This window comes from Marmota monax, unplaced genomic scaffold (assembly GCF_021218885.2).
Source record: "Marmota monax isolate L192 unplaced genomic scaffold, Marmota_monax_Labrador192_F-V1.1 WCK01_AAM20220418_F8-fsc00138, whole genome shotgun sequence".
In the NCBI taxonomy this organism is placed as follows: Eukaryota; Metazoa; Chordata; class Mammalia; order Rodentia; family Sciuridae; genus Marmota; species Marmota monax.
Window position 1 is genome coordinate 3824433 of NW_026692763.1, and position 13887 is coordinate 3838319.

General features: G+C 54.6%; 1 protein-coding gene across 1 annotated transcript in view; it reads right to left on the reverse strand.

Annotated features, from left to right (window-relative positions):
- Window positions 1-1952: 1952 nt before the first annotated feature.
- The window catches only part of Rtn4rl1 (reticulon 4 receptor like 1), a 72425-nt gene continuing 60490 nt past the window's right edge, over window positions 1953-13887 (reverse strand). Inside the window, exon 2 of the mRNA XM_046446973.2 lies at window positions 1953-5074. Within this exon, the coding sequence (XP_046302929.1) occupies window positions 3747-5074 (1328 nt within the window). The 3' untranslated portion in view covers window positions 1953-3746. The remainder of the gene's footprint in view (window positions 5075-13887) is intronic.

Sequence of the window (13887 nt, forward strand, 5' to 3'; positions counted from 1 at the left end):
GGCACGCAGCAAGATCTGGCTGAGCACAAGCGGCAAGTTGCGATGATGAAACCCACTGTTGAGGAACATCCGCGAGGGTGCCAGGGTGGGGACCATGCTCATGTGGAGAGGCTGGGGGGGTGCGGGAGAAAGAACCCAGGTGGGGTTTCTTCACTTCACTGCACAGTCTAAGTCTCTGAGTGGGACCCCCAGAGCCTCCCCTTTGCCACCCTGGTCTCCCAACACCCTGGCAAACAGCATTTCCGGCCCTCAACTCTGGTTGTTGGTAGAGACCCTGCTAGCGTGTGTCTCCAGCTCTCAGCTTGCAATTCTCCCCCACTCCTTTCTGGCCCATTTCTCATTCTCTGAGACCTCTGGGAGTGTCACCTTTTCCTAGAAGCCCTCTCTGATTCCCCCATCCCAGCCAAGTTCTTCCTTTTGGGGAGTGGGAGCGCGAACACAGGCTCCAATCCTATGTTAAGGAAGAATATACTCATTTCCACATCTGGGCTCAGGGGTCAATACAGAGAGTCACATCTACACCTTTTTATGTCCCCGGAGCCTGGGCAATGACTGGTACAGAGAAGCCCTTGATCAATGTTTGTCAAATGAATAGAAGTCACCTAAGCTGTGGGATCACAGAAAGAACAAAGACTACCAGGGGCCATGAGCCCCTCTGACAGAGATGACTCTGTCCTCCTGTCATCCCAGAGGGGAGAGAAGGAGAAAAGATGGTTCCTCCTATGGCTCCCCAAAAGTACTAAGCAAAGATGGCAGAGGGGCTGACCTCATCAGGAACAGAGGGGGATGATCCCAGTCCCCTCGGAGGAGGACAGGACACTCAGGAGGTGGCTGGATCTGGTGAGAGAGGCCTTGCTTAACCCCTGGCGTGTCAACCTGCTCTGATGTTTGGGGCAATGGTGTCATCTTAACCGTGGAGCATATGAGTTGCTGAGTGACAAGTGATGTCATCTGAGACAGAGCTGCCTTTATTCCTCCTAACTCCTAGAGGAGAAAGCAACTAAAAATATACGCAGTGTCCTGGGCCCAGCGCTGCCTGGCCTGTAATAACAGTGGGCAACTGGAGACTCTGCCGGGCTGGACAGAAGTGGAGCCTTTAGAAGACATTAGCATTTCTCCTTCTGACACTTCACTTCCACCGTACTGGGCTTACTAAGTCTTTTTTAAAAAATTAATAAAGTGCTTAGACTCTTGATTTTCCCACTGAGGGCCTTGCTGTCTGAAGTTGGAAATGAAATCAACAACATAACAACCTCCCTGGACTCTAAGGAACAACCAGGCCCTGGCACCGGCCTGGGTCAGAGCAGGGAGACCATTGGGAGCAACTTCGGGCTCCAGAGGATTTGTTCTACTGCCACAGGGCTCCTTTCAAGAATGTCCCAAGCCTTGTACTGAGGGGTATTGTCCAGTCAGGCCTGAAAACGTCCCTCAATCCGGGGAACCCTTTCTCCAAAGCCGGAGGCAGATGCGGACTGTGGGCCTTGTCCACTGCTGTCTCGGTCAGGCCCTGGCCACCTAGAAAGTCCTCTGGGCCCCAGGAACCTGTTGTTCCCTTCCAGTCACCGCTCAACCCCCTGAGAATCAATGACTCAGCAGCTGCTGCTGAGGCTCTTGGGAAAAGGCCGAGAAGGATCCAGGGCCAGTCTGCTCTAGGGGGAGACACAGAGATGGTGCCCACCCAGAGCAGCCAGAATGTGGGAAGTGAATCATATTGTGTGCGGGCGAGGGAAGAACCGTGGAACAGAGAACAAATGTGTGTGTGCACGCATGTGTGTGTGTGCGCATGCTTTTGTGTGTCCCTCTGAGTCAGTGTGCCCCTGTCCCCTAGAGCTCTGCCTGCCAACAAACGTGCTGTGTTCTCAGAGCAGTGCCCAGCCAGGCTCGCCCACCCCATCAAAGCCCAGGATCTGCCACCCCATCAGGAATGCGGGGTTAGGAAATGAAAAACAGGGTTCTTGTCCAAGAGAATTTTTTTATTATTATTATTTTTCTCTCTTAATTGGATTCAGTGTTTCTCACTCCTCACACACACCCTTTCTGGTGGGGAATTCAGGTTTGTGCAAAGCGCAAATTAGACTGTGCTTGCTTGGGCCCTTGTCCAGCAGCCCCTCTCCCTCATCTGGGCTTGTATGCTCGATTCCCTGCATGCTGACCCCTGAGTCTGGCCCTCTAACCTCTGCCCGGGCATCTCAGGAGCATCAGGAGGAATGGGGCTCCGTAATGCAGAAGTGCCTGAGATAGTTCCTGGAATGTCCTCATCCTTTTCCTCCCACTAAGGCTACCTGATGCTTCTCTCCTGCCCTTGCTGGGTTGCCCACCAAAAAGCCTTCAAGTTAAAAATCCAGCAGCTGAGCCATGCTGGAGCCCTGGGCTCCTGCTCAGAGTCTCCCCGGGCCTGTCCTGGCCACCTCTGGCAAAACGCTGGGCTGATGACACTGTCCAACCTGTTGGACTAACACTGTGGTTGCTGCCTTGCTTGCTGACTTAAAAAAAAAAAAAAAAAAAAAAAAACCCCAAAGACCTGTCTTTCCCCTTCTCTGTCTACCTGGCCCCAGTGCCTGGCTCCCTGGCATCCACGAGCTGCTTCCCACTTCTCACCCTGACGCCCGCAGCTTTTACAGAAGGGGTGATTGGTGCTCCAGGGCGCCAGACAGGCTTGTGTTGCATATAAAAACAAGGTGATGTTCTAAACGTCTAAGAATATTGGTCCCCTGAAATGATTCTCGCTGCCTCCCTTTCTCCCTATCCCTTCCCACTGACACCCTGCACCAGGTCCTGGCGCACCCAGGTTACATAGGGACTATTGACGCCAGGCTGGGATTCTAGACAAAAATCCTATAACTTTTTTTTTTTTCTTGCTAGAAATCACCATTACAACCCTTACCTCAGCAGATATAGTTTCCCATATAGTTTATAAACATGATAAGACATACAGTTTGGTAACGGAGTGGGGCAGGGGACCTGTGCATTTGTATATATATGTGTATATATATATATATATATATATATATGTGTGTAGTGTATATATATATAAGTGGACATAGGTATAAAACTGCACCTTCTGTGAGAATCTCATTGCATGTGATGAAGTTCTAAATTTCAGCCTCTGATGATCTTTCCTTTGGTAATTGGTTCTTGGACCCTAGCAGCTGTGCCTGGGTCTGCCAGGGTTGCCTGAGACATCAGGAATGAGAGGCATTACCCCCCCCAAGGGAGGGACCGAAGGTGGCATAGGGTTGGGTTCAGGGCAGGTTGACTAGATGACCTCAGACAAAGGCCAAGATGCCACCTGCCCCAGTACTCCCAGACTGCTGGTTGACCCAGTCAGCTCTTGGGAGAGACTTGTTTGTTCTGAGTCCTGCTCCTCCAGGAATGGCAGGGCCCTTCAGACCTCTCCAAATGATCAGGATTCCACAGAGCCCAGCTCCCACGAGGGGCACTTGTCCCATTACTGCTAATGAAGAATTCACTTTGCGTGCCTGTTACCGCCTTGCTGGAGTGGATGCTGTCTGTAGGTGCTCGGCAGGGGCTGGCTGGGACAGCCGGGTGAGATGCGCTAATCCCTTCCCATCTAGGGCTGTACACTTTGGGTTTATAATCCACCGAGTAGGGTCCAGACAGCAGCTGGAGGCTCTGTCAGCCTTTTCCTGAAACCCAGCAGATCTTCCACTTGTAAGAAAAGAAGAAAAGAAAGTTTGTTCCTTGGTGGACATGGTGGCAGTGCTGGGTGCTGGTGCCCTGGGTCCTCAGCGGAGAGTGACCGCCAGCCCCAGTATCCAGGCAAGGAGCGAGGCCCCCAGGAAATTGCCTGAGGAGGCCTGCTGCACCCCACTGGGAGCACGGATGGGGGTCCTACGGGCACACTTGCCCTTCCTCTTGGGCCGTGCTGTGGGCATGATGTCAAAGCTGAACTTGTGCTGGTAGTCAGGGGCATAGTCCTGCAGCTCGTGGGGCTGCTTCCCGGTGCCCGCCTTAGAGATCTGGTTGCGGTTCCTGTGGCTGGTACAGTTCTTGCCTGACTTCTTGGAGCCTGACCTGGAGCCAGGCAGATGGCTGTGCGGGTGGCCCTTGTCCCTGGCGGGGCTGTGGGGTGGGTGATGCTCTTTGCGGGCAGCCCTGTCGGTGGTGGTGAGCGTGTGTGATTTGATCTGGTGTGGGGACGCTGGGCCTGTGCAGTTCCGGAAGTCCTCGGCCCTCAGCAGCTTCAGGTCCTGGCCTTGCCTCAGCTCTGGGGACACACAGGGGACAGCAGAGCTGGAGCCTCGGAACCTCCGCAGCCATTCCCATAGGGAGCGCGCCCTGCAGCCGCAGTCCCAGGCATTCCCGTTGAGGCGGAGGAACTCCAGGGCCACCAGGGGGGCCAGGCAGTCGCCCTGGAGCTCCGAGAGGCTGTTATTGAAAAGAAAGAGAGTGGTCAGCCTGCGGAGATCATGGAAAGCCCTGTGGTGGACCCACTGCAGCTGATTCTCGTGCAGAAGCAGCCTGTCCAGGTTCACCAGTCCCCGGAAGGTGTTCTGGCCCAGGCTCCACAGCTTATTGCCATGGAGAAACAGGTGGCTGAGGTTGACTAGGTCCACGAAGATGTTGTCCTGGAGGTACTCGATGTGGTTGTCCTGCAGGTAGAGGTACTGCAGGCTGTGCAGGCCGCTAAAGATGCCCGCCGGCAGGGCGCTCAGCCCACACTTATAGAGGTAGAGGGCATGAAGCTTTACCAGGCCCTGGAAGGTCTCAGGTGCCAGCGTCCGCAGCTGCCGGTTGTCGCCGAGGTCCAGCTCCTCCAGGTGCACGAAGCCCTCGAAGGTGTTGGGGTCAATGAAAGTGATGTTATTGGAGTAGATCCACAGGGTGACCATGGCAGGGCTGAAGTGGCCCTGCCGGAGGAGGGTGATGCGGTTGTTCTGCAGGAAGATGCGCTCACTGTCCTCGGGGATGCCCTCGGGGATGGCGGCAAAGTTGTGTGCCTGGCAGCTGACCGTCATGGGTGCTGGGTAGCACACACAGTCCCGCGGGCAGCCACCGCCCAGGGGCAGCTCCCCAGCCAGCAGCAGGAGCAGCAGCAATTCCACACAGCACCCTGGTGAGGAGAGAGACAGCAGAACCAGTCATAGACTGCCCAGCAAGGTGGCAGACAGATGGGGTGCAGAGGGTGGGGAGGGGACCAGCATATGATCTTCCTAGGTCTGCCAAGGAAGATCTTATCTGTGCTGTGATCAGGAGTCTCTCCTGGCCCCTTGGACTCAGAGTCCAAGCCTGGACTTCATCTAAGACTAGAAACTTCTCCCTACTTCTTGGCAGCTACCCCAATGGAGGATTTTTTTGGGGGATGGAGGATACTGGAGATTGAACCCAGGGGCACTTAACCACTGAGCCACATCCCCAGCCACTTTTTGTATTTTATTTAGAGACAGGGTCTCACTGCTTAGGGCCTCGCTAAATTGCTGAGGCTGGCTTTGAACTCACGATTCTCCTGCCTCAGCCTCCCAGGCCGCTGGGATTACAGGCGTGCACTATCGCACCTGGCCCAACTAAGAATTAATCCCCAACTTGGACTGGGAGGTAAATTTGGGGTGAAGGCCCTGATCAACCCCGTACCTTCTTAGCCCTGCCCCTAAAATCCCTAGGCCCTTCTGGGGGTGCCTGAGCCCAGCCCCCTCAGTCTTTGTCAGCCCCACTGCAGTGAAGGCCACACCCCGAGACACAGCCTCCAGCCCTCATCCCAGCTCTGCCACTAGCTCATCGTTATCTGCATTCACAGATAGTGGTTCTAACAAAGTAAATATCTCATGCAGAGTCCTGAGGAATCGTTTTATTTAAATCATTCCCAATAACAAACAAAGCACGTAAGCATGACACCAAAGTGCTCCTCGAAAGATATTTCATTTACATGTTCAAGTATGCGACACCCCTTCTGTACCTCAGTTTCCTTGTTTCTAAAACACAGAGAGGATAGTTCTCACTCACAGAGCTGTGTGTGTGTACGGAGAGAGATGTGTCTGTCAGGGACTGGGGGGTGGCACCAGGGCTGATGCATGAAGCTTCTCTGGGGTCCACAAAACTGCCAGACCAAGGCTGCCCCCATCCTGGTCCACCTTCTGGCCCTTTCCCCTCTTTCCGCCTCACTTCAGCTCCCAGGTTATGGCTGCAAAACCAGGCCTTGCCCCTCAACTGTCCAGAGCATTTCCTCTGTAGCTTCCCTCTAATTGGGCATTAATTAGGCATTCGTTAATGGATCCTTAAAATAATTTATTTTCGGATGTGTCCAGCCTGTGGTCGGGTAATAGCCCCGTGCTCATTATTGGAGCAGCCTCATTATGGACGATCGTCATTACCTGCCTTTTTCCAGGGTCACAGCTGACCCAAGCAGCCCAGCAGGCACACAGGGTGGAGGGGAAAGGCTCCAGGCCCACAGAAGCCCACCCTGGAGGGCCAGGCAGCCATCTCCCTGCCTGGGTTGGCCTCTTGCCCTTTCTATTCTGGTTTGTCCAGCTGGGCCTCTCAGGAGAGCCAGGGTGCCTAGGGGCAGCTCAGTTGAGTCTTCCTGCTACCAGCTGCGCACTGAGCATGTGGGATGAGAAAAGCCAACCTCCGGGCCACGCCTGGGTCTGTCAGCCACCCATCCAAGCTCCCAGGACTTCGGCTGCCCCAACCCAATCGCTGCCCAGGTTCCCAGCTGAGCAGGTCTCACTGCCACCGCCACCCCCTCGTTCCCGGTAGAAACGGCGCATCGTAAATAAGTGACAGCTCCCAGCTGTTGGGAGTTATGGGCTCCCAGAGAGTGGCAGCTGCTTCCCGTCCCCCTGTAATCACCCGGCTTCAACTGAATGTTTCCAGCACATAAAAATCATTGCACATAATTTAGTTTTTTGCATAATTGGGTTCAGTTGCGATTTCAGAGCAATTATGACCTCGGTGGTGGTTGCAGCACAGCATCAAGGACCCTTTCTGAGCCAGGACACACTTTGTGTAGCCTCTGTAGTACCTTCAGTGACCTGAGCTACTGGACAGCCTATAGGCTGGCTCAAGGCAGCGGCTGCCTCTGCCTCAGTTTCCCCTTCCAGAAAATACTAGGAGATGATGGCTCTGCCAGCCCTTTCCCTCAGAGTCCTGGGTGTGGCCTCTAGGCCCCATGGCCCACTTTAGTCTGCCCAGGGATGGCAGGAACCTGAGGGCTCAGAATCTCAGAGGACTTGAGAGGAGGCTGCCCAGCCCCTCAGTCTCCATACCCAGGTTGGAAGGGGTTCAAGCCACACTGGACTCTCCAGATCTCCTCATTCAGCCCACACCCTTACCCCCGAGTAGGCTGCTTTCTTTCAGGAGTCCATACCTGCCAGAACCTTCCCCAGGGAGCCACCCTGAAGGAGCCCAGACTTAAGAGCATTCACGGTGCTCACTGTGTCTGTCCCACAACTCAGTCTGAAGAAGACGTGGCTGAGCCAGGCCTGGCAGCTCACGCCTATAACCCCAGAGGTTCGGGAGGCAGGAGGATTGCGAGTTCAAAGCCAACCTCAGCAATGGTGAGGTGCTAAGCAACTCAGTGAGACCCTGTCTCTAAATACAATACAAAATAGGGCTGGGGATGTGAGTCAGTGGTTGACTGTCCCTGAATTCAATCCCTGGTACCAAAAAAAAAAAAAAAAAAAAAAAAAGAAACAAAGAAAGAAAGGAAGGAAAGACCACAGCCATACAGCCTCTACCAGGGGTCCTCTAAAGACAAAGGCATTTCCTCCCCTCAGTCTGCAGCCTCGGGGGCAGGGACTGTGGCAGGCTTAGCGCTAATACCACTCGACATTTGTACAGCTCATTTCAGTTGACAAAGTACTTCTGTCCACACTCCTCTGATCCTCAGACCCACCCTATGTGGTGGTGGTGGGGGGGGGGGCACCTCCTCCAGCTGCAGTTGTGTTCTGTCTCCATAAGGCCCCAGGTGAAGCCCTGAAGGGAGATGGTCCCCCCTCAGAGAGAAAGCAGATGTTTCTAGGGAATGCTGGTACACAGGGAAGACTATCCTGGGACCTGAGTTTAGCTGAAAAAGCCCAAATGCCCCCAAATCCAGGTGTGTACTTAGTAACTGATTTGTGAATGCACCATGGCAGGTGGAAGGGGTCAGATGGCAGGGTGGGGTGGAGGCAGGACCCAGGGCAGGGGGCCTTCTGCTCTTCCCCTGAGAGAGCCCCGGGAGATAGAGGGACCCCAGTAGAGGCTTGGCCCAGGGCTGACCTGTTCTGTCACCTCAAGGAAGAACATGCTTTATGTTGGGGGTCTCAGGCAATAAGGCCATAGGGACTGTATGTAGTAGTCACTTCCTTCCAAAGGCGGGAACAATAAAGGGATCCAGATGACTGGTGGGATCTGGGCCCAGGGCAGCTGCTCTCCATCCTTCAGTACTTCCCAGATACCAGGGTCTGTGCCAGGGAGGCCTTCCTTCCAGATCCCCACCCCTCCCACTGGGGATCTCAGCTGAGTCTGCTTCGCCACCCTGGAAGCCAGTCCATCTCCAAAACCCTGGGCTGGCTGTCCCAGCAAGCCCCACCCACTTCTGGCACCCCTGCCTGAGCCAGCAGGTGTCAGCCCTGGATTGTCACCCTGCCAATTTCTTCCCAGGGAGATGGTTACTGCGTTGCCACAGCTCCTCCTGTGCCCCCTCCATGTGGCCCTTGGGAGCCGGGACCCGCTGATTGCCTGATTAATGTACTAACAATGAGGCTGATGCTTTTGCTGTGCATTTCAAGCTTGCAAATTACCAGAGATCCAAGTCTCTGAGGAGGGGCCTTGCACCTCCTCCTACCAGCCTCCTCAGCCCCCTCCCGAGTGGGCAGGGGGTGCTCTGCAGGAGGGGCCTGAAGAAGGCAAAGCAGCACCTCCCCGACGCTCCTCCTCCAGGTGATACACTCGGCCTTGTTCAGCTACTCCAAACCTCCTGGCCTCCCCACAAGTGTTCACTTCACAGTGTCTCATTCCTTCCTTCCTCCATTCTGTACTTGCTGGGGGTCCAGGAGAATTGGAGGTGCCAGAGTGGGGAGGGCCCAGGAATGAGCTGGGCGGGGCAAGTCCTCCTGGCTCATGAGCAGATGGGGGAGTCACAAAACCAGGCAGCCCAGCCAAGTGCTGGGGCCCGAGGTAGATGCCTGGGGGTGCGTGGGAGAAGATGGAAGTGGTGGCTCAGGAAGGCCCCTGCCACCCTTGTACCACCTGCTGTCTTTGTTCTGTCACTAGTCAGCTGTGTGATGTAGGTAGCTCTTCAACCTCCAGAAGTATTTAATCTGTGAAATGGGGATGAGAAGGGTCCCTGCCCCATGGGGCTGCCTTAGGATTCAGTGAGGGGATGTCTGCTCAGGGCTTGGCATGGCATCAGCCCAGAAGACAGGCACACAGGCCAGGGAGCTGGCACTGTTTCCAGGTCCTTCCTGCAAACCCAAACCCCTACCTGCCAGCAGGAACTGTGAGGACAGGGGTGAGTGGCCTGAGCACAGGCAGCTGCCTCACCCAGTCTACTCGGCAGCCCCCCGATGTGCTTTATGAACAGCTCCATGTGGTCCAGACCTGGTGGGATGTGTGAGAAAGCAAAGGCAAAGGGCACAGCGTGTGTGAAGGCACTGAGGTGGAACATAGGTGGTCTGCACCATCTTCCCCACCCCCGTCTAACTAGGCAGAGCTTCCAAGGAGGCTTTAACCCCTGCCAGTCAAGCTGGGAGGACCCAGGGCAGGGGTGGGACTGAGAATTCTGCACTGAGATCAGCATCCATAGGGCCCCTCTCCAGGCCCAAGCCAGACAGCTAGTATGACAGGGGCCCTGCAGCTTCCAAGCCCACAAGGACACAGCCCTGTTACCAGCTTGTGTGCATGGCTTACTCACAACCCCACAGGAACAGCACCCATTCACAGAGGAGGAAACAAGGCACCCCTCTGGCAAGTGGCTGGCCAAGCCACACAGCTGGTGAGCAGGGCAGTGGGCAGGACTTGCCCAAATCCCCCTGAGTCCTGGGCTCTGCCCCCAGCTCTCTGCTGCATGGGGTGAGCAGAGCAGGCTCAGCTGAGGGCTGGTTGGCCCTCTCAGGCCCAGAGTCTCTTCCATGACAGCATGGAAGGGGCTGCCCTCCCTGTATCTGAGTTGGGGGATGGCCCCTTGGGCAGGCATTCCCATGGCCCCGGGGCAGGACTGTGGGCTCTCCGAGGCTTGGAAACTGGTCAATCACGTGATGAATTCCTCTGGCTCTGCAGCCTTCCCTCCGTCCTCCAGGCTGAGATCCCCCTCTGCCCCAGCCTCACCAGATGCTCCTCTCTGAGCCAATCAATGCTAACCCAATGCGCTCTGCTGCTGGATAACGGCCTCAGGCCAGGCCGGCTGCACTCACAGGGCTGCTGGCGCCTCAGGCCACTTGGCACTTGTACCACTTGGGTCCTAAGCAGAGGCCTCTTCCTGATGAGTCCCTTCTGCCCCTCCCAGACTGGCCCAGGCCTGGAGACAAGGAAGTCAGTCAGGGCACAGCCAGACGCCCCTCCTCAGCCCCTCTGCTGGACATAGCCGGGGTTGGGCAGGAGGGCCAGCAGTTCTTGGCAGAGGCCAGGAAGGGCACAGGCTTTGGAGCCAGATAAACCTGGGTTCGAATCCTTGCTCCCCTACTTTAACAAGCGTGTCCCCTTGCTTGTGTGAGCCTCATTTCTCTCACCTATAAAATGGAGGCAATTGTATAAAGTTCCAGTCTGGCCCTCTCAATTGCACACGAGGGTGTCCACCCGCCACACACAGTCTGTAAGTCGTCCAAACGTGCTCTCTGCCTACAAGCCTCCTCCACTCTCTTCTCCCTCTCGGGTGAAGGCGGTTCCTGCATTTTAGCTGCTCAGGCCAAACCCCTTAGAGTCTTAGCGACCCCTCCCCTCACCCCCCACGCAACCCCCTGGAAATTCTGCGGACTCGATTTCAGAATTTATCCAGCCCCCGTCCCCTCCTCACAGCACCCCCATCAGCACTTGCCTGGACTGCGCAGTAATCTGTAAGAGGTCCCTCCGCCCCCACGCCCGCCCCTACATCTAACACAGCAGCCAAGGAGACCCGGAGAAAGTCTGAATCAGAATATGCTGCTCCTCCGCCCAAACCTTCCATGGCTCCCATCTCACTCACAAGGTGCCTCCTGGTCAGGACCGTGGCCCACAGACCCTGCCTCCCAGCCACACTCATCTCCCTGCTGTCCCTGCCTCAGGCCAGAGGCACGCTGTCTCCAGTCTGCACAGGCTGTTCTCTCTGCCTGGAATGCTTTCCAGGGTGTCTGCAGGGCTTCTTCCCAGTGAGGCCTCCCCCAGTGCAGCCTAGTTTAAAGGTGTCCCTTCTCCCCTGTTTTACTTCACAGTATTCACCCTCTTCTAAAATACCATATGATTTGTTTATCTTTTTTCTTTCTGTCTCTTCCCACTGACTCCATGAAGATGGTGATTTTGTTTAGTGTGTTCCCTGCATGCAGTAGGAGCTCAGTTATGATGGCTGGGTAAGGACAGCATCTTCCTGAGTCATTCGGAGAATTAGGAAGCCCTGGGCTCAGGGTCTGGCTCACAGTAGGTGCTCAATAAAAACAGTGGTTTTTATTACTCCTGAGGAGATTCAGAACCTCTAGGGTGAGAGCAGATACTATCTTGGCTCTGTCCAAGGGTCCATTGATCCATCTCACAGGTGACCAGAGGGTGAGGAATGCTCTGGGAAGAAGGATTCAGTCCCAGACCAACTCATGGGCAGGTTTTCCCATGAGTGGGGGCTTTCCCAGGACATGGGATCTTCAGTACTAAAACTGTGACAATCCCAAACAACCAAGAACAAGTTAGTCACCCTAACTGGAGGCCAGGTCAGTGACTTCCTCTAAAAAGACTTCTGGGTGCAGAATGGGGAAGGTCCAAAGAGCAGATGTGAGGCATGCGTGTTCTCAGACACCACCCTTTGGGTCCAGTGCCTGCAGCCAGGGAGGCATGCCTGGGCCCAGCCTGTCTGTGGGCATGTGTACATTTGTGCATGTGTTATTGTGTGTCTGTGTATGCACATGTGTCTGCGTGTGCGTGCTAGTGTGCCTGTCTGTAACTCTGTGTTCCATGGCTGTGTCCATGAGCGTGTATCTGAGTACATGTGCGGACATATGGGACACACATTTGTCCCTGGGAACCATCAATGGCAGCCTAGGCCCCTTTCATCTTGCAGCATTCCTGCGCCTGCACACCATCCTGGAGAAGAGGCAGGTCCTCTCCTGAGAAGAGGTGCACATCCCAGGGGAGGAGCCCCAAGATGTCCCCGGTTGGGCTCGTCTCAGCACTCACTCTCGCTTTGCTTTTACCTCGGTTCCTCCAAAACACCAGGATCCCTTTCGACTAAGGAGTGGGTGGCTCCTTATTGGAATAACCTTTCAGCTTTCATCTGCCTGGGCTGGTCCCTGGGTGCAGGCCTGGCTGGGAATGCCATGCTAATTGGGCTGCCAACTGCTCAGGGGACCTGTGGAAGCAACTCCAGGCTCCCTTACTCCCTACCCATTGGGGCTATGACCTCCTCACTGTGGGGGGGCTCTGCCTGGGGTGAGGCTGAACGCTGGCACATGGGCAGTAGTGCTTGCCTAGCATGTGTGAGACACTGGGTTCGATTCTCAGCACCGCATATTAATAAATAAAATAGGGGCCCCAGTGACAACTAAAAAAATATTTTAAAAAAGGAAAAAGAACAGAGAAACAGCCTTGGAGGTAGAGGGAATGGCAAGTGCAAAGATCCTGGGGGCAGTACTGAGCTTGGTGCAAAGGGAGAGGGGCAAGAGGTGAAGTCAGAAAGGTGGGAGCCAGAATTTGTAGGGCTTTGAGAGCCACAGTAAAGGGTTTGGATCTAATTCTGTATGTGGCAAGAAGCCACTGGAAAGTGGCTGAAGTGGAGCAGCATGATTGGATTTGAGGGACTGTTATTGGAGGATGGATTGAGTGGGAAGAAGAAAGGAGACAAGGAGGTCTGTGGCTATTGTGAGAGATGTTGGGGTCCTGGAGGCAGGGAGGAGGACAACCTGGAGAAATATTTTAAAAATTCCATATGAAGGAGAAAGAGGGAGAGGACCATGGGGTGGCTTTTGAATTCTGGTACAAATGACTGAGAGGACAAGGGTGGCATAGTGAGACCAAAGGAGCCCAGGAAAACAGGTGTGGGGCACCCAGGAACTCAATTTAGGACAAGCCTTATAGAGATGCTGGGTAGATGTACCACACAGTAGGCCAAAGCCGGGCATCCGGGTGTGGTAGCGCCTTCCTGCAATCCTGGCTCTTTGGGAAGCTGAGGCAGAAGGGCCAGGAGTTCAAGGCCAGCCTCTGTAACTTTGCAAGATCTTGTCTCAAAAGAAAATTTAAAAAGAGTAGGTGTGGGCTGGGGTTGTGGCTCAGTGGTACAGTGCCTGCCTAGCATGTGTGAGGCACTGGGTTCAATTCTCAGCACTGCATATAAATAAATAAGCAAGGTGATGTATTGGGGAAAATTAAAAGAAGAAGAAGAAGGAGGAGGAGGAGGAGGAGGAGGAGGAGCAGGAGCAGGAGCAGGAGAAGGAGGAGAAGAGCAGATGTGTAGCTTGTGGGTTCAAGTACCCCTGGGTTCAATCCCTAGTACCACATACAAATAAACACACAAAACAGGGGCCTGGAGGTGAATGGTGCACTTTGGAGCCATCAACATAGAGACAGCATTTAAATCCATGGAAGTGGATGGGGTGACCTAGGAGAGTCAAGAGAGAAGGGAAGCTGGGTGTGGTAGCACACGCCTCTAATCCCAGTGGCTTGGGAGGCTGAGGCAGGAGGATCCTGAGTTCAAAGGCAGCCTCATTAATTTAGCAAGGCCCTAAGCAACTCAGTAAGACCCTGTCTCTAAATTTTAAAAAATACAAAAAAAAA